The sequence below is a fragment of the Myxocyprinus asiaticus genome, chromosome 6 (genome assembly GCF_019703515.2).
Source record: "Myxocyprinus asiaticus isolate MX2 ecotype Aquarium Trade chromosome 6, UBuf_Myxa_2, whole genome shotgun sequence".
Classification (NCBI taxonomy): Eukaryota; Metazoa; Chordata; class Actinopteri; order Cypriniformes; family Catostomidae; genus Myxocyprinus; species Myxocyprinus asiaticus.
The window spans coordinates 51,385,820-51,405,257 of NC_059349.1; the positions used below are offsets into that span (position 1 = coordinate 51,385,820).

The window sequence follows — 19,438 nt, forward strand, 5'->3', positions numbered from 1 at the left end:
CATGTCCTCGTCGTGTTCCCTCTCAAAATACTGCACCACAGTCAGTGTGATTGCAACTCATTTCTAACAATGCATGCTGTCAGATGCCATTCAATCCTCTTTGATATTGATTGATGAAATCACATCTCTCTTTTACTGTAATATGGCATGTTATGGCAATAAAAATGATGCTGGATGCATTGTGGTCAATCCCACTTGTGTATGGTCTCGTATTTTTGTGTGCGCTTGCTGGCAGAAGTAGGGCAGCCCCGCGCCGCGCGCAGATGATGCATATTAAGAGCTCCCAGAGCGGGACATGCGCACCTCTTCACTCTATGATATGAAACATTGAAACACTTGAGCATTTGGTGTCTCATGTATGCATTCAAAGAAAATGCGAAACCACAATGCAATACGCCAAAAGATTCCCAGTTCTCTTGTTTTTGAGCATTTGATTTGAGAATGCATGCATTATTTATTTTCATATAAGTCTTATCCAAATTTGTGCACCATTGGACAATGACATTGTGGTTTAAGAAGTTCGTAGTGGTGTGACACTGATGCACATAATGGCATTTCCAAACAAAGACAGACCCAGAAGAACATTTTATTGCTCAGATGATGCATTTTTATACCTCTGAAGCCTCAGTTATGTCTCATTGAAATTTCAAGTTGTTTGTTTCGGTTGTTTTTCCTACAGTTCCTCGAAAGAAACAAAAATAGACACAAATGAGTCAATTGTTGAGTGTAGAGCTTTGAAACGTATGTTTATAGCATAGCTCAGATAATCTGGTTTTGGAAGAGTTTGATGAGAAATGTTGAAGTTCAGATTGAGATTTCTTACTATTGACGTTGTTATCTTGGCAAATCTAAGCACAGTCTGAGATATTTTGACATGTTGAGACAAGAGGTAGACCGTTATATATAATGGTTTTACCGATTAATCTGTGCCGATAGTTGCTTTTTGGAACTATCGGTTATCGGCAAAAATCTATGCCGATAGATATCGGTAGTTTTTATTATCGTTATTTTTTTACGTTTTTATTTTTAGTTTTTTTATTCTTACAGTATAACTGCAGCCTCTAGAAGTGAAATAAAAACAATCACTGACACCTCGTGGGGATTGGTTGGATCTAAATCTTTCATCATTGACAATATTCATCCATATGTTTATCCTCACTTCAATGCATATTTTGTTATTTTGATCAGATAATCAACTGTTCTAAATTGAAGCGAGAACATGCAAAGAAAAATGCGACTATATAGAAATGTGCCCCGCATCGTGTCTCCAAATTCCTTGTGAACAATAAATAAATAAATAAACTCATGTGGTGATATATAAAATTCTCTATCTGGTGAATATATGCTTTAAAAGATTAATGCAGTAAATACTTAAATATAGAGCATTCTAACTGAGCCAGTTCTCCACCATTTCAAAAGAAAAGTCCAGAAATAAGTGTTTTTCAGGCCTGTTTATAGTTAAAAGTCCTTTGTTATGCACCAAATCTTCATTTTGTCTTGTTATTATTGTGATTTGGTTTCACAATAGACTGCATCTGGAAGTTTTTTCATTTTGGATTCTTGTAGCCTCTGTCTTTCCCTGTCCTAGTATGGAAGAACATTTTTACACATCTAAGAATTTTTTCTCAAATGTAGGCTAAAACAGTTAAGTAATCCCATTGTTAAAAGGACAAACATCCATCCATCCATCCATGAAAAATCAACACCTGAATTATAATGAATTTTGATAATATAACACTAGAGGACAATGCCTGAGAAAAAATAAATAAATAAATAAACTTCAAATAAATGGCAAGAAGGCACTGTTGTTTATAGTGGAAAGTTATTTTTCGGACATCTCATTTTTTTATTTCCTTGATTATTGTATAGGTCTATATACAACATAGATAGATATAATTTTATTAACCCTTGTGCGTCAATAAAAAAAAGTTACTCAGAGGTCCTTAGTGGACAAAAATGTCCACGTCAAAAAACTGCCATAATAATATTATATATTAATATTTTTGACCATTTTCAATGAGTTAATTTTTTTTTACTAAAATCAGTCCTGATCATAACTACCAAATATTCATTCATTTTCAGGATTTTAACTCTTTAAATGTCAGTTTGTTTACATAATGCCACTGTTATTTTTTACACACACAAATTTCTCAATACACACATAAAAAAACACACTCTGACATACATACCAACACACCCACACAATTTTAGCTGCATCATTTATTCAACTGGCCTGCAGTGCTCTATAATACAGCAAACAGAAAATAGGAAAAAAGCATGTATTTGCTCCATAGGCTAAACATGAGAAAAATGGCACCATCTGGTGGAAAATATAAAAATAAATACATTTTGAAGCCAGGGCTCCAGAATGAAAGCATAATATCATAGAATTCATGATTTTATGCTTTAATGGCACTGGGATCAAATATTGCAGTTTTAATGGGTTTCAATGGGGACATTTTTGTCCTGAAGGTCCTGAGTGTAAGTATTTTGTGTACACAGTGTATTATAGATGTATTATAGGAAGGTTGAAATATTAAAATTCCCCCAAAAATACACACCTTTGACAAAATTTTTGCCATTGGCATTAACACAGCCAAAATGATTGAAAAAACAAAAATGAAAAAGAAAAAAATGTCCAGAAGGTTGCACAAGGGTTAAGTTCTCAAGTAATTATTTAAGACAAAGAAACAGTTAGTACTAAAATAAGAACAAAGTAACAAATGAAGAAAACTATGCTTAAAGTTTTAATGCAATATCAAACATTCAATTAACATTAAGAAAAAAAAACCTACGGAGATGGTATTTTTATTGTGTGTATGGTTTCTTGTACAATACACTTTGAAAGGCTGAATGTGTGTGTGCCAAAAAACTTAAAATGGCAACATAATTGTGATTTTTTGCTTACTTTATGACATAGACAAAGATTCGTAACCTGGACTTGTATGCAGTTATTGGCGACTTGACCCTTGAGGCGGATGAGCTACAACAGCAGAAGACCACATTGGGAACTTTATTAGAACCATGGTGTTCCTTATAAATTGCTAAATGAGTGTATGTGCATGGCACAGCCAAGATATTTTGGTCTTGGGAGAACTGAATGAGAAATGTTGTAGTTCATGCTGATTAGACATTAGATTTGGTATTGTGGCAAATGGTAGCAAAGTTTAAGACATTGCTGAGATTTTCTCTGGAGACTTGAGCAGAAGTCTTAATTTACTCTCCATTTAATTTCATTACAGTCCAGTAGAAAGAGCCTAGAAATGAAAGAGATCTCATTTTTGATTTTCCTTTCAAAGCATGCATCCCATATTCCTCAATTTCTCTTTAGTCTTAGCCAGGTTACCTTACTTGACTTAAGCTCTAATTAAAGCTGATAGCAATGCTAGAGGGATTTCATACATTTCATATATGCATTTAAACCGGCTGTCCCCTATTGTTCTTGTAATCAAAATCCAAATGATTCTAGTCTAAGTGTGCTATAATCATTGAATTCATAGGCTAAGAAATGTAATTCATGCAAAAGATCATATATAATTCACATTCAAAAATGAAAGTTCTGTCAGTATTTACTCACCCTCCTGTCGTTCCAAACCCGTATGCTGTTATTTTTTGTATTTATTTTTTCGGTGGAACACAAAACCAGATTTTTTTTTTTTTAAATCTTCACGCAGCTCTTGTGCATACAACAACAGTTCATTGTGACCATGGCTGTAAAGCTCCTAACAGGACAAACTATTATATAGCACACATGTTGTATAGAATATTATGGTGCTTTTTTGTCCTCTTCGGATCATGACGGTATACTGTAAATCATCACCCAATTTAGTTGTATGGAACAAAGACAGCTTGGATATTCTGCCTAACATTTTGTGTTTCACGTAAGAATGAAAGTCATACAGGTTTGGAACGACATGAGGATTAATACATAATCACATACATTTCATTTTTAAATTAACTGTTCCCTTAAAAGAACTTGAAAACCCATTTAAATCAACCTACTTCTCTGTTTGCCTCCTCCCTTTCTTTTGCTCGAAATATTCCCTTTTTCTGTCACGCTTAGAGGCACACACATGCTCACACACACACATGCTCTGCACAAATGAATAATGGGTTATGCCCATAGGAGGGTGAGAGAGGGAGGATGAATCAGCGTAGGAGGCCTGACACACACACACACACACACACACACACACACTTACTGTTGACTGCTGTCTCAGTGGGGCGTTATTAGTACAGTGCTGTTAGATTATCATTTACATTGACAGTAAATTATTTGCTATGAAACATTGTTTATGAGTGTGAGAGAAGGGAAATCAGTGGAAAACAGCATGTCAATGGCTTTGTTAAAAAAACAAAAAAAAAACAATACGCTGTCGACGTACTCTAGGTAGAATTCATAGACATGATGCACCTGATGCAAAGGATAAGTTACCTTCTTTTGGCTTCTTTTTGAATTTTACAGCAGCATTACATATAAGGTCTGTTCCAAAACTTAGTGAGCTGCCTTGCTATCTCCTGCCTACATAGACAGCTGTCTTCTATGGCAGCAAACTTACTGTAATGATGCCTCATAAGAGAGTGATTTGGAACGCTCTACATAGGCGAAGTTCCACACGTCATTCAAATAGTGCTCGTCACGTGCAGCGCACACGAGACTCGAATCGCAACTGATTTTAATACAGGTGACACGAGAGGAACAACACGATACTCTAATGAGCATAAATACGCATAGTACACAAACCCATTCTGGGTAAAATAGTCAGTTTTCTAGGATATTCAAATTTTGTATCTATACTTTTTAGTATTGAATGTGTTAGAAGTGTAATTATAATCCAAATTTCTTTCACTTCTTCCGCCATCTTGGATTTATTTTTCCGTTGAGCTCAGCATGGTGCATTCTGGGATCACCTACCCAGGGAAGGATACATATGATGCCACCTCAAAATTTGTCCAAAACGAGGTATCTTATGAGGCAGCATAATTAAGATACCTACGTTTTGGAACAGCCTTCGCGTTGGGAGCGTGCCGATGATGTCTTAAAATGCTGCCTCCGGAGGAAGTTCACTAAGTTTTGGAAAAGACACATACTGTATACTTGGTGGAAAAGGCAATCCAAGACATTGCGACAAGCTCAGTAAAAAATCTCCCAAGATGGCAGGCAAAGAGAGAGAATGTTTAATTATAAATGTAATTTATTCAGTACAGAAAAGTCTTGATAAAAATAGTTCATTCTGTTTTTAAAAAATTTACTTTTTTGCAGAATATGTCTGTTTGCTGTGTATTTTTATGAGTTTTGGAGTTTCGCAATGCTCAATTTAGCAACATGTTAATGGCAAACTGTATAGAGTGCAACAGTGCCCACCCACTTTTTCAGCCATCTTGATTCCATTTTTTCCATACATTTTTTTCCATAGGGATTTCATAAAATCCTTCAAAAGGAGTTCTAAGTCATGAACCAAACCAACCAGCTCAGAGGTGAAACATAACATTACAAACTTTGATATGAAGCAAAAAAGTATTTAAAAATCAGACAAAGGTACAAGACTGTGTACTTAAAGTCTTTTATGAGGGAATGACCTACAGTGATGCAACTGAATTAAAAACTATGGCAAAATACAAAGCTATTGTTGATTATAAGTATTACAATATCATTTACATCTATTTTTAAATATTCAGATGCATACAAATATAGAAGTAGTTTGAGCATGTAGGGAGACTGACTCGATTGCATCATTCACAGTGCATCATGGAAGTGGGTGGTCGCTGCAGAGCTCTTAGCCTGCTTTGTTAGCTGCAATTCTCTGATTGGTGAATTGTTTCTGTTCAGGATCATGGGTAATGTATTTCTTCAACCGGAAATTCCACAATTAAAAGCAATTTTAAGTTAAAAAAAAATGTTGCTTCAGCATATGGCTTCAACAGAAGCATTAATAACCTCGGATCTCACTGTAGAACTGTTTTTCATAGCTAAAATGTTATTGCTAAAATCTATTCCCCTTTGGAGAAAATTAATGGGATCTTTACTTCCGGAACCAGACTGTTGTGCTCTGTTGGAATCAATTGTTAGTTGGTTAGTGTGTGGAGTTATTATCAATGAAGAAAGAGTTCAGAATTTTAGTTAGGATGCTGCCTTAGAAGGCAGCTGCCTATGCAGACAGATATCAAAGCAGCTCAATAGGCTTTGAAACAGAGATGTGTGGGTGTGTGTATGCGTGTGCATCGTTTAGACAAACAGTGGCATCAGTAAATATTAATCATCACACACTGTGTGTATACAGATTTCCTTTTGACCCATGTTCGCACACACGTTTAATCAGAGATGCCAATAAATGCCTGTTAAGGTGCGTGAAAGCTTGTTACTCAAACTAACGACTGTGCTGAATGACGGCATAATGAGAGAAGTGAGTGTGTAACATTTAAGTAATTACTGTTTAGCATCGTGTTGTCAGAATATGAAATATGTTATAAGGAATATTGATTTAGTCAGAAACGGGAAACATGGGCAAAGAACCCAGAATGTGTACTTCATGATACGATCATTTTATGTCGAAAATAATCAAGTCCCGCTTAACGTTTTTGTTTAAAATCTGGTTTTAAATGATTTCAAATCCAGTATAACTCAGGAACTGCATTAGTTAAATAGGTTGCAAACACAATACTTCATGTTGACTTTAAGTTCAAATTTCTGGCACATTGTTTAGAAAGACTCATCTTAATTTGTTCAAGTCCTAAAGCTTCTTAAGGCTTAAGCCATTTTGACATAATGAAGACAGGGACATGTGTAGTTAAAAATATACATGCATAATTGCCAACAGAGTCATTTAATTTAGAAATAATCTCTGTGGCAATATATTAGGGTGTCCAAAAACTCTTGGTTTCCGGCTCTGTGTGTTTATTGGGCCGAAATGTATTTTAGGAGAGAAAATGAAATGACTTCAATAGAGAGATTTTAATATCATTTATAGCCCAAAATCCACTGCGGCCTGGTTTTGGAGCGTTTGGGGTGAAACGGAGGAGATAAAGTCATTTTTATGGGGCTACAAAAACCTTTTTCTTCTTCACTCTCTCCCTGTTGCCCCATATTTTCGTTCTTTCTTTCTTTTCTTCCTTCCTCACCTCCTCCCCTCCCCAATACGTGCCTCTGATGAAATGTGTTTTCGAAAGGGGATTTTAATGGAAAATGATAAGGAGATAAATAGAGTTTTCTGCTGCCAGAATTCTGTATTGATCTAAGCTTGATACAACACAGATACCACATGCATGGAATAACACACCCTGAATCCAATTGTCTGTCTCTATCTTAAATTAGACCTGCATGTAATTCCCTGGTGCATAGGTCAAAATGTTGTTTTCTTTTATTAAATGTTGCTGTTGTGCTATATTGTCCATGTACTGAGTTTTGTTTACATAAAAGACAATTGATTTTACATAGTCTGTTTTGACTTATACACAAGATCTTGTCGGTGTCAAATTATACTGTACAATGTATTAAGCAACAGTCGTAAATGACAGAAAAAAATGGCATTTTACAACCAGCTTAAAAGACAATTCCTATGTGTTTGTGTGTGATTAGTTCTACATGAGGTGGTCTGTGCACTCTTGACTCATTTCTTTGCTCAGAGGGTTGATTTGGCTCCATTTGAATGTGACTGGTTTAATTAAGGTTTACAGGTTACGCTAGACTACTGCTCCTGTAATGGCAATGGCATTACAAACCAATTATACTTGGCCTGTGAAAATGTTGTCAGAACAATGGAAAAGAAATCAAACAGGCTGGGCTGTTCCAGATTGTTCCAAACTGCATTAATATTCCTTTGATATTTTTTCTTCTTCTGATCTTTAAAAATGTCTCCAATGGGAAATGCAATACTGTATAATACGGAATAGTATGAATTTATTCATGTCCTAATGTTCTGGAAAAGCTGATACGGAGATGTAATTGAAAGACAAAGGCTGGACAGAAAGAAATGGAAGACTTAACATGGTTTTAATTAAATTAAAACTGATCTCAAATCCAGCTGATCAGCTGGTGCATGGCATGAGCCCTGGAAGTGCGCAACCTGTTTTTGGCCAAAAAAATAATGGAAAAAAAATAAAAAATAACAGTAAAAAAACCCTGTTTGCAGCCATCTTTGCTCATGTGCACTCCAGAAACATTCTTTTACAGGGACTTACTGATGAAGCTAACCAGCTGAAAACTCTGACCCCTTGGACTGTGCAAGCTAGCGCAGGTTAGCTTGCTACTAATTTTAGCCAGCTAGCTGCACTCTTCTATAAACATGTTTTTTACATTGCCTTCCCAGCAAACAACTTATGTTCTAAGAACATTTTCCTAACATTACCATTAGGATGTGAAAACGGTTTTTTCTGAAAGTTCCTCCTGATCTGAACAGAAAAAAATAATAATAATTAAATAAACAAAAATTATTATTTGATGTCAGTGCATTGAGAATGTGCCATTAGTTTACTTAACAGAAACATAAATTATGTTATCTGAACAATTAACTAGGTATAGGCCTATTTTTAACTCAAGAAAAAAAGTTATAACAAATTGTGGACACTTTTTTCAGAATGTAGTAACGTTTATGTGAATAAAGTTTTCATGCTAATGTTAGCAACAACAGAAAAAGTTGAGAAAAAAACATTCTATTAACATTACTGCATAAATGTTCATAACTTTGAGGGAAGTTTTAGAGAATGTTAGGAAATATTCTGAGAACATTCCCTGTTAGCTAGGTGTCTGCTAAAGTTACCTAGCCAAACCTTGACACTTTGGATTTTGCAGGCTAACGTAGGATATCCAGCTACTAACTAATGTTAGCTACATTAGCTAGCTGCACTTAGTTCTAGAAACATATTTACAAAGGCTAACTGCTGAAGCTAACTAGCCAAACCTTGACCATTTGGATTTTGCAGGTGTGACACTCCTGTTCTACCTGCTCCATACAAGACTTGAACCGGTGTCTCCGGCATGGGAGGCAGGTGCGCTAACAAGGAGGCTAAAGCCTCTAGCGTCAGTCGTTAGTGCACCTCTTGAGGTCAGGAGAGTGAGGTTTATACACATTGCACAGCTATCTATCAGCTGGCTCCCGTTACACTGGCTAGCGTAGGTTATCCAGCTACTAACTAACGTTAGCTACAGTAGCTAGCGGGACTTAGTTCCAGAAACATTTTTATAGAGGCTAACTGCTGAAGCTAACTAGCCAAACCTTGACCCTTTGGATTTTGCAGGCTAGTGTAGGTTATCCAGCTACTAACTAACCTTAGCTACAATAGCTAGTTGCACTTAGTTCCCGAAACATTTTTACAGAGGCTAACTGCTGAAGCTAACTAGCCAAACCTTGACCATTTGGAATTTGTAGGCTAGCATAGGTTATCTATCTACAAATTAGCTACAGCAGCTAGCTCCCTTACAAAAAATCGTGAGTTCATGGCAAATTTGCCACAAACTTGCTGCAAATTCGTCACTGATAATTTCCACATGCAAATTAGCTTTGTGGCAAACTTGCAGCAAATTGTCCATTGTTGCCTAAGGTTTGATACAGTTAACCACTAATGGTGAAGAGATGCAAACTTCTGGCAAAAAGTTGCGGTGAATCACAAGCTCATTTGCATGTGAAAGTAATTTTGTTGCGAGTTAGATTTTTACACTTTTTTTTTTTTTTACAGAGGCTAACTGCCGAAGCTAACTAGCCAAACTCTGACCCTTTGGAATTTGTAGGCTAGCATAGGTTATCTAGCTAATACCTAACATTAGCTAGAGTAGCAAGCTGCACTTAGTTCTAGAAACATTTTTACAGGGGCTAACTGCTGAAGCTAACTAGCCACACCCTGACCCTTTGGATTTTGCAGGCTAGTGTAGGTTATCTAGCTACTAACTAATGTTAGCTAGCTAGCTACCTTCCTAACATTAGAAGCTGCATGGTTTTCAGTGTTGCAGAAAAGCAGATTAGATTATTTTAACCTTTTGAATTTATTATTTTTTATTTATAATTAATTTTTAAAAACAGAGGTCCTATAGCATTATATACAATAATCTATGGTTTCTGATATTTGTTGCAGGTTCTGAAGTAATTTAGCGTGCTTAAAGTGCTAGTTCACCCAAAAATGAACATTCTGTCATCATTTTCTCAGCCTCTTCTAAACCTGTATGACTTTCTTACATGGAACACAAATGGCTGAATGGAAGCTTCTGTTACCATTCACTTTACATTGAAAGAATTTAGGGTATCCCTTTAAAGTCTAGTGAGTGCACCTTGAGACCACAGTTTAGACCAACAGTCGCTGGCTGCACACTTCACCATAGAGACAGTGAGAAAGTGATCGCAATGACAGATGTGACTGATGTCTGATCAAGGCGATTTTAAATCAGTGCTAGTGGCTCTTTTGGGACCAGAGGCGTTACGCTGAGGTTACAAGGTCAGGGCAGCTGAACCACTAGTTTCTCCTGGGTCATAACTCAGTGACAAAGGAAAGAGATTTCTGGCCTGCGGAGTTAGATAGAAACACACTGAAATGAAAGAGATTTGATTGATTAGCTTGATCAATAGTAAGACCCTGAACCCTTTTTCCAAATCAGTGTGACCTCTGTGAGGTGTGTGACACTGGATCAAAGGGCCCCTCAGGCCCCGGAAATCATGATGTTCATGTTGTTTTTACTTTTGTGGAACAAAAAGGAGATGTCAGGAAGAAAGAAAGAAAATCATATAGGTTTAAAACAACATGAGGGTGAGTAAGTGATGAGAGAATTTTCATTATTGGGTGAACTATCCCTTTAAAGCCAAAGGCAGATTTTACTGTCTCAGCCACCAGTAAAGAGACATGAAAGAGAGACAGATGATGTAAATGACAGCGAGTGGAGGGGTGTAATCTGTGAGAAACAGCTTTGATGTTTGACTTCAATGCCACAATGCTCCATTACTGAGTACAACGATAAAAATCTTCACAAACACTCAAGAACATCTGAGGGGTGTGTGTGTATGCAAGTGTATTTGAGCAAAATGATAAGAGAGAATATTAGTGTGTTTTATTTGTAGGCTATGCCTAGTGTAGAATTAGGGATGCATTAATTTTTTGCATTAATTAGTTTTTGTTAACTATGTGGTTACTTCTGTGATGAATTAAATATGCTTACCATTGTTAAATGTATTTAACTAGGGATGGGAATCATAAGCAATTTAACAATTCCGATTTGATTCCCCTTAACGATTCCGGTTCCATTAACAGTTATTTTTATACTTTTGAGGAAGAATTGTCATATGAACAACCAGTTAGTAATTGCACTGCCTGATTGGTGTCTCACAAGACTTACCACTTACATAACATATTAGCAGTTCTTATTTCATTTAGAGTTGGACATGACGAAAGTCAGAACTTGCATGCCAGTAAGATTAATTCAGTAACCGCTTCGACTGTTTTTGTTTGACTGTTTGACTGTTTCGAGTGTTTTTGGTATGCTAAAAAGAATCGGCTCATAAGAGTCATTCGTTCAGGAATCAGACTACACTGGTTACACTGTGTGTTTCATGATATTAATTCAAAAGAACCGGCTCATAAGAGTCATTTGTTCAGGATTCGGGCTACACTGGTCACGCCGTGTGTTTCGCGATATTGATTCAAAAGAACTGCCTCATAAGAGTCATTTGTTCAAGAATCAGACTACATTGGTCACGCTGTGTGTTTTCTGATGTAGATTTAAAAGAACCGGCTTATTAGAGTCATTCGTTTGGGAATCAGACTACACTGGTAGCGCTGTATGAAAAATTCGAGAACCGTTAACAGGACTGAAAATCATGAAAGTCAGAGGTTCCGGTATTTAAAAAATGGAACTGGTTGCGGTTCCCAACAGTGTATTTACTGCACATTTATCAAATTTGACATTAAAACTGACAAATTAAATGGGTGAAACAATCCTGACCCAAGCCTTATCTAGAGACCAGAATGAATAATTTGGACCAGTAAGCAACCTCCTAGCAACCATACAAAAACCCTAGCAACATCATAGCACTATAGCACCACTCACATTTTCTTCAGAAATATAAAAATATAGTTTTCTAATGCTGTTTTCCTTTTGCAGGTACTCTTTGTGATAAATGAGTATATACAGTATTTGTGTGTGTTTGAGTACATATGCAATTCTGTAACTGATTCTTGTGTGATTTTTTTTTAGGCTGTGCGTTCCTTACCTACTGTGCTCGTGAATCAGCCATCAAAGCCCAGAATGCATTGCACGAACAGAAGACTCTACCAGGGGTATGTGTCCCTTTCAATCTCTCCATTTCATCAATGCTATCTAGGAGAAACAATTGAGATCTCATTTTGAAAATTCTTTCTTATATGTACAGTATGTAGATATGTCTTGTATTGAGCTGTATGTTTAAGTGATATGGAATCTATAGGGAAATGCAGTGTGTGTGTTCATTATAGGCATGCTATAGGGTTTGTTTGGCTCTCGTGCAAACACATGTACACGTGGTCAACTGTCGCGGGCAGACATGTGGCTGCACGTTCATACACTCCCATTGGGTCTATCTCTGCTGTAGGCTAGCTGCTGTTAACCAGAGTGCCAGCAGATTTATATAAAGGTTACGAACATTAACCTTGTTGGCTCACACACAGATGCAGAAAAAATATATGATAATAAAAAATAAAAAAACGCACTTTTGGAACCTATGCAAACATACACACACAGCTGAGAATATCTCGCAAAACCTTTCAGGAACATGTCTAGGTCACATTTCAGCTTAAAAATCAAAAGACAAGATAAGAAATTATATTTTGCACTAAAAAAAAAATACGTCTAATTTAAGGATAATTATTTTTGAGACAATTAATCTCATTTCCCCTCAAATTGTCCCTACTGTAATGCATCTGGCCGTTTTAATTTTGAGGTTTTTGTTGTAGTTCCCATCATTCTCAACAGTGATTCTCATTACTGTAATAGTAATTTTTTTCTATATGGTGTCAACTCAACCAGAGGTCCCCGGCTTTTTACTGGTGAAAGATATACATAAATGAGAATGAAAGCCAAAATATTAAATAACATAGATCAATATTTACTGAGTAATCCATTATTTTGTAGAGCCTGTGATTTTGGTGCAAAACTACAGGTCAAAATGATATCCATAGAAAGGTAGCAGTGTCATAATTTTATTTTTTCACAGAGATAGGTAGGTCTATTCCTAAAATCAGTTGACTTCAGCACCCTTGTTGCATTATATGCCAATGGTGTGAATTCAAAAATTGGGGAAAAAAACAGTTTTGTGTTGTTTTGTGTTATTTGTGTTGTTTTGCCTATAACTCTAGAAGTATTAAAGGTATCTTAATATCATTTTAGATTCTGGTTCAGAAAAAAAAAAACTTTTGTTTTTTTATCTGAATTTTTAGGGTCTTATATGTTGAAATCCAAGAGATATGGGACACTAAATGTGGCTCCATGTGTAAATGTAAAAATATAACACATTTTCAATAATCGAAAACCAAATGTGGGTCACATGGAATGAAGCTAGTTTTTGTTGACTAACAAAACAAAGGTCTGAAGTGCAAATAATGTTGAAACTAGAAATGTATCTTTAATTATCCACATAAAAACAATATGTAAAAATCTTAATTTTTGAGATTCCAAAAATACACTGTTGTTAAGAATAAGCGACAGACTGGAATGCATCATTAGAAGTCCAAGCATCATTTTATGTTTGATTTTTCATGAAAAGTTTCAGCTGGGGAAGTTTCTGAAATTTGGTTGATTTGATATAGAATAAACTTTATAGTAAAAAATGCTGTATTACACTATGCCATGATAAATAGTACTGGTATATCATGACTATCAGAGTTTTATTTATTTTTTTCATTACTGTAATCAGAACTTTAGAGGAAAATATATTTCTTCTCATGAATATAACAGCCTGGTCTCATGAAATTTACATGAGTATTGCAACATGTTTGCAAAACTGAAATTACGTGCTTCATAACACATTTGGCTGTACTTTTCAAGTAAAATGTCCAGCAGGTGGCGCCAAAACCGGGAAAAATTAGGTTGTAATCAGACGAGGTTTTTAAGATGAATTTTAGATGGAGGTTTTAACAAAACGTACTTCCCTAACTTAAAACTTTACCCTAAACTAACCAATAGTGTCCAAAAAGAGAAATGAGAGTTTATCAGAACAGACATCCTTACCCTTAACCAACACCTAACTTTAACCGATAGTCTTTTAAAATGCAGAAGCGAAATGAAAAGCAAATTTTCTGAAGCAACCACATCAATTCGTGACGCTTCTATGTCTCTGTCGTCTCACGTGTCAGCTTGAGTTCTTGTCTGGTTTTGAACTGTGGTCCTACGAGTCCAGTGTCCAAAACTCTATCAGGTGAGCTACCGTGCAAGCTGATCACTTTGGAATAAGTGTGTGTGTATATATATATATAGAGGTGGGTCTGTAATACAAGTGTTAAAATATATAATTTTTCAAAAGATGCATTACAGTAAAAGTGTCTCAATATCATAACATAGCAGGGTCTGAGTAATAGAGAGAAAATAAGTGTTTATAAAGTCATAATCAGCCATGTGAAAGTGAATAAAACACACAGTTGTTGTAGCACTTCTAGTGTTCATTTCACCTGGAAAGCACAGGGAATTGCACATGGAGACACTTATAACAAGTTTTGCAAAATGTATATAGAGTCACGTTTTCACTATGAGACCAGGTTGGAAAATAATGTCACTATTAGAGCTGTCAAAATTAATGCGTTAATGCATGTGATTAATTTAAAAGATTTAACGCATTACTTTTTCTGAATCGTGATTAATGCATTTACCGTTAATATAGCATAAACCAGCATAAACACAGGTTAGAAGGGCAGAACGTTTGCGATGTGTCCGCCCGGAGTCATTACACTGACGGACACTTCACAACACGCACACAACAGCCGTGTCAGTGATCAAATAACGGAGAAAGGAGCTCTTGATGCTATTTATTGTACAAAACAAGCCTAGATGGGACTTGTGACAGAAATAGTATTTTGCAGCCTAAGTAAGGTGCATTTTAATTACCACAGAAGCACGCCAGTTCTTAACTATCACCAAAACACAGATTGAGACATTTATGTCTGCAAACGCCCTGACGTGAATCATGAACGCAGCTTCACAATTGCTGTTAACAAACCAGATAACCACAGTCTACCGGCAGATTAATATTGTGGAGTTTGAAAATTTAAGAGATTGAATGCCCGTTGTAATGAAAATGCAACCTATGTGGGGACTAGTTCTTTCAATTAGTCCGCCTCACAATTAGACAATTATAGACGAGTAACCAAAAACCTGTCTGAATGGATCCTAAATATAGATCTTGGTGTCTTAAAAAGCAATGAGCTACTTTTATGTGTGTGTGGAGTGGGGTCATCGGTAAAGAGAGCAGTAGAGTGTAATTTTAGGCTGGGGAGACTATTTCAGAAGCAAACGGGGTGTCAGTGGAATAACAATCAGTCATGTGACACCTAAACTGGTTTAGAAACAGGAAACAGCAGTCGCTGGCTTGTTTTGGCCAGCTGAGTGTAATTCTGCTCTTGGTTTGGTAGGCTTTGGTGAATCTATTGGCATAAAGTCTGGTCCAATTTGTAGCTTATTCTAGCCCAAAACTGCCCACTTAGACAGGAAGAGAATGCCTGATCGATATGTACATGGCATTTAGGTGCAGGTAGATCTGAAATTGAATCTAACTCAGAGAACAGAGAAAAATATACAGATTTATTACATGGCTTTCTTGAATACTTGATTCTGATTCAGTCAATTGCAACATGTTGTGGTCAGATATTTTTGTATAATGACCGCTAAACTGTATAATTGATAACTGTTTAATTGTTTTAATCCAGTAAGTATCAGACTGTCCTGTAAAACTGAAATTAAGGCTTGCCTTGCTTCCTGACTGTCCATGATACAACAGCAGGGTTCAACTAAAACATCCGTGACCAACTGAGTTCTTAGATCCAGTGCAAAATGGATGAATTGCGATTACAATCAATTGTGCAAATGCTCACTTATATTGATTAATGCATGCTGTATTGTTATCAAGGGTGCGAGTGAGTCAACCCTGTTTCAATTCAATGATTTCCTATGAAGTCAGACGACTCAACTAAAATGTTTCCAGGAAATTTATGGTGTATGTGCAACGTTGTTTCTTTTATTTAAGGGCTCAAACGGCGTGTCAGATTGTATTGTCGTACTATGAGGAATTATCTCACTCGGGTTGGTTCACCCGTAAGAGCTACAATATAATTCATAACTAGGGTATTTATCAGAGAAATGTCTACATTGGGAAGAGGAGAGCGACTAGAATATAAATAGAGAGAGTTGGAATATGAATAGAGTAATATTTGCAGGAATATGCTGGGGCGCAGTGAGTTTAGAGGAAAAAAGTAAAAAAATAGGGCAAGATGAAATATGCAAACAGGGTGACTAGGGTCATGTAGACAGCCCCGGGTGTATGTGGGTGTTTATTCAACTACGAGCACCTTTATGGTTGATTTTTATTTAAACTAACAGAGTATTTTTTCATATTAAAACTATTTTTGCAAATATTTTATGGAGCATCATTTCCAATCAAGCTGTAATTATGTCAAGTTGTGTAAAAGTGTTGAAAATGTTATGTAATTGTGTGCATTTAGGCTATTTAAATGACTTGTTGGTTCAAAGTTGGTTGGTTTTTGGTTAAAAGAAATTGCAAAAAAAAGGATTGAGGATTGTTTATATTTAAGGTAATAATGTTTTTTTTTTTTTTTTTTTTTTAAATAATAATAAATAAAAAAAATTATAGGAAGGCCAGCAAAAAAAAAAAAAAAAAAAAAATCAGCAACATGGAAATTCTTTACCAGGCCTTTTTTTTTTTTTTTTTTTGCTACATTTCAAGTGTTATTTTTTTTTTATTTAATTTTATTTTTATTTATTTTTTACAACTTTTACAGTACCCTTGTCCAAGACCTAAAATTTAAATATGAAAATATGAAAATCTATCATAAAAATATGAATTGCATTTGAAAAATTTGATCATCTAAACAAAGAGTGAAATAAATATAAACCTTTTTGGTATTTATTGTGTGAAAATTATTTATATACATTTTTAAAACAAATGACTATCCCTCTGTTGTGGCTTCATTTTTATCATGACCAACAATTTTGACCCAAGAAAGGTTTTTTTTTTTTTTTTCAGAAGTTAGCGTACTTGGTTAACAAAGAGATAACAGTGAAAAATCAGTGTAAATATTTTATTGTGCATCATTTTCAATCAAGTTAGCAGTGAAATTGCCCATTGCAAGACAGATAGTTTTTTCCCAAAAATGTTTGAAATGTAATTTCCACCACAAAATGGTATCAACAAATGACATCATTTGTAATGTGTTGGAAATGATTTTTTTTTTTTTTTGTTCAGAAAAATGATCAAAATAACAGAATTCTCCTGTGATGCTGTGATGCATTTATATGCTCCTTTGGAAATTGTTAGTAGATAAATTAAAGGTGCACTCTGTAACTTTTGTCTTTGTGTCAACTTGGACTTACACTGACACCTAGCGGCTTGGATGCAGCTTAATTTAAAATCAAGAGGTTTCAGTTTCAGATGCCATTGTAGAAGTTAAGTATTCACAGTCAGCCATGATTACTTTAATCAATGAGTGAAAGTGTCCAATAACAGGATGGTTACTGAGATCAAGTGAGTAGTATTCGGCTGGTCATGTGATTCTAACATGGCCGCCCCCATGTGCGGACCCTCTCCATGTAGAATAGAACAGATTTTATAAGGTTATTGACATGGCTGGAGTCTTCATTTTAGTGTGAGTGGTTATGATTTCCTACATATATTGCAAAATTACAATTCATGTCTTTAGAGTTAAACTTTTTTAATGAGGAAAAAATTACTGAGTACACCTTTAAATAAAGTAGTGTGTTTGAAAAGTGTGTTGAAAAGCCCTCAGGGCCAAAAGTGCCTGCAGTTGAAGAAACACCCAGAAATATAAAGATCTTAAAGATGAATAGAGTAATATGTGCAAAGATATCCCGGGGCGAGTCGAGTTTAGAGAAAAGGGAAGTAAGGAGAGAGAGAGAGAGAGAGAGATGGAATACATAAATAGGTTGACTAGGGTCATGTTGACAGCCCCAGGCGTATGTGCATTCATGTGTGTATGTTGAAAAGAAAGCCACAAACAGCCCAGCAAAGTTCCTGCATCTCCATTAAGAGCGAGCATCAGGGCACGAGAGGTCACACTAGGAATATGAGAAAGACTTTGTGTGAACATTGAGTCTTACAGTTGTTTTACATTTGTACAAGACTTTATTGGACAGTTGGGATGGAAAGCCCCTTAGTTTTTCCATCTCAAATAAAAGAATAGAGCGGAATGAAGGTCGTAGAAAAAATTAAAAAATTAAAAATCCTGGCTGATGGCAAGTTTGGTGTTGTTCTGACAAACTGGCCGGTCATTTTTCAATGGAAAAACTCATGAACCTGGATTTATGGGGAATTTTTAAAGCTAAAATTTGTAATTTCTAAAGTGTGCAATCCCTGTAAAATGATTTTTAAAAATCAGTATTCAGTAATCACCAACAGCTGGGAAAATCATGGAAATGCTTTGGTCAAAAGCAGTGGGAAACCTGGAAATGGGGTTTGAAACCTGTTTTACTTCCGGATTGTGACATATTTCTGAGGGAGCCTGAATATTCAATGAAAAAAAATGTGGGAATTGATTAGATTCCCACATTTCTCTTTATGACCATTGCTTAAAAAATAAGAGAGCTTGGTGATGTCAGCCGAAAAGGAAAGTCGTTTCAGAGGTGGAACAATAATTACATTTTGATTGAAGATTCCGAAAACATTACTTTCCCTTTTTGAATAACGTGCACCAATGAATTGTTCACAATAAGACAGGAATGTGTATTTAGAAAGTAAATAGAGTGAATTTTTATTTCATGTCGTCTTAAGACCTTGTATTCGCATTCTCAGATGCAAGAGCCAAGAAAACTACAGTCAACAACGGAGATGGTCTCCATGAGTCGCACAGCATTTATGTACCTCGAAGGTGCAGCAATTTGGCGGCAACTCATTTTGACACAATTTGGTTAAAAAGATTCAAAATCAATTCAGCTCACTTTAAGTTGGTTTAATCTAATTTAATTCATTTTGATTTGCATTGATTTGATTTAGTTTAGTAAAGTTTATGGATCCCTCAAGGGCTGATTCGCAGGAAGACACAGTGATAACAAGAAAAACGAATGTGGACACACAGTCTGCATATATTTAAGGAAATTAAGGAACGAAAGAGAAAAACCCGGGAAGGAAGTCAAGAACTGCAATGAATGTGGATTACAAGAACAAGACCCAGACTGCATACTGATTTGCTTCTACATCACATTAAAAGTATGTACTTTGTCAAAGTACGTGAGGACTGGATAAAGCTA

General features: G+C 35.7%; 1 protein-coding gene across 1 annotated transcript in view; it reads left to right on the plus strand.

Annotated features, from left to right (window-relative positions):
* The window catches only part of LOC127443193 (CUGBP Elav-like family member 5), a 239,602-nt gene that overhangs the window by 1,094 nt on the left and 219,070 nt on the right, over positions 1 to 19,438 (plus strand). The window contains exon 2 of the mRNA XM_051701782.1: positions 12,173 to 12,255. Within this exon, the coding sequence (XP_051557742.1) occupies positions 12,173 to 12,255 (83 nt within the window). The remainder of the gene's footprint in view (positions 1 to 12,172; positions 12,256 to 19,438) is intronic.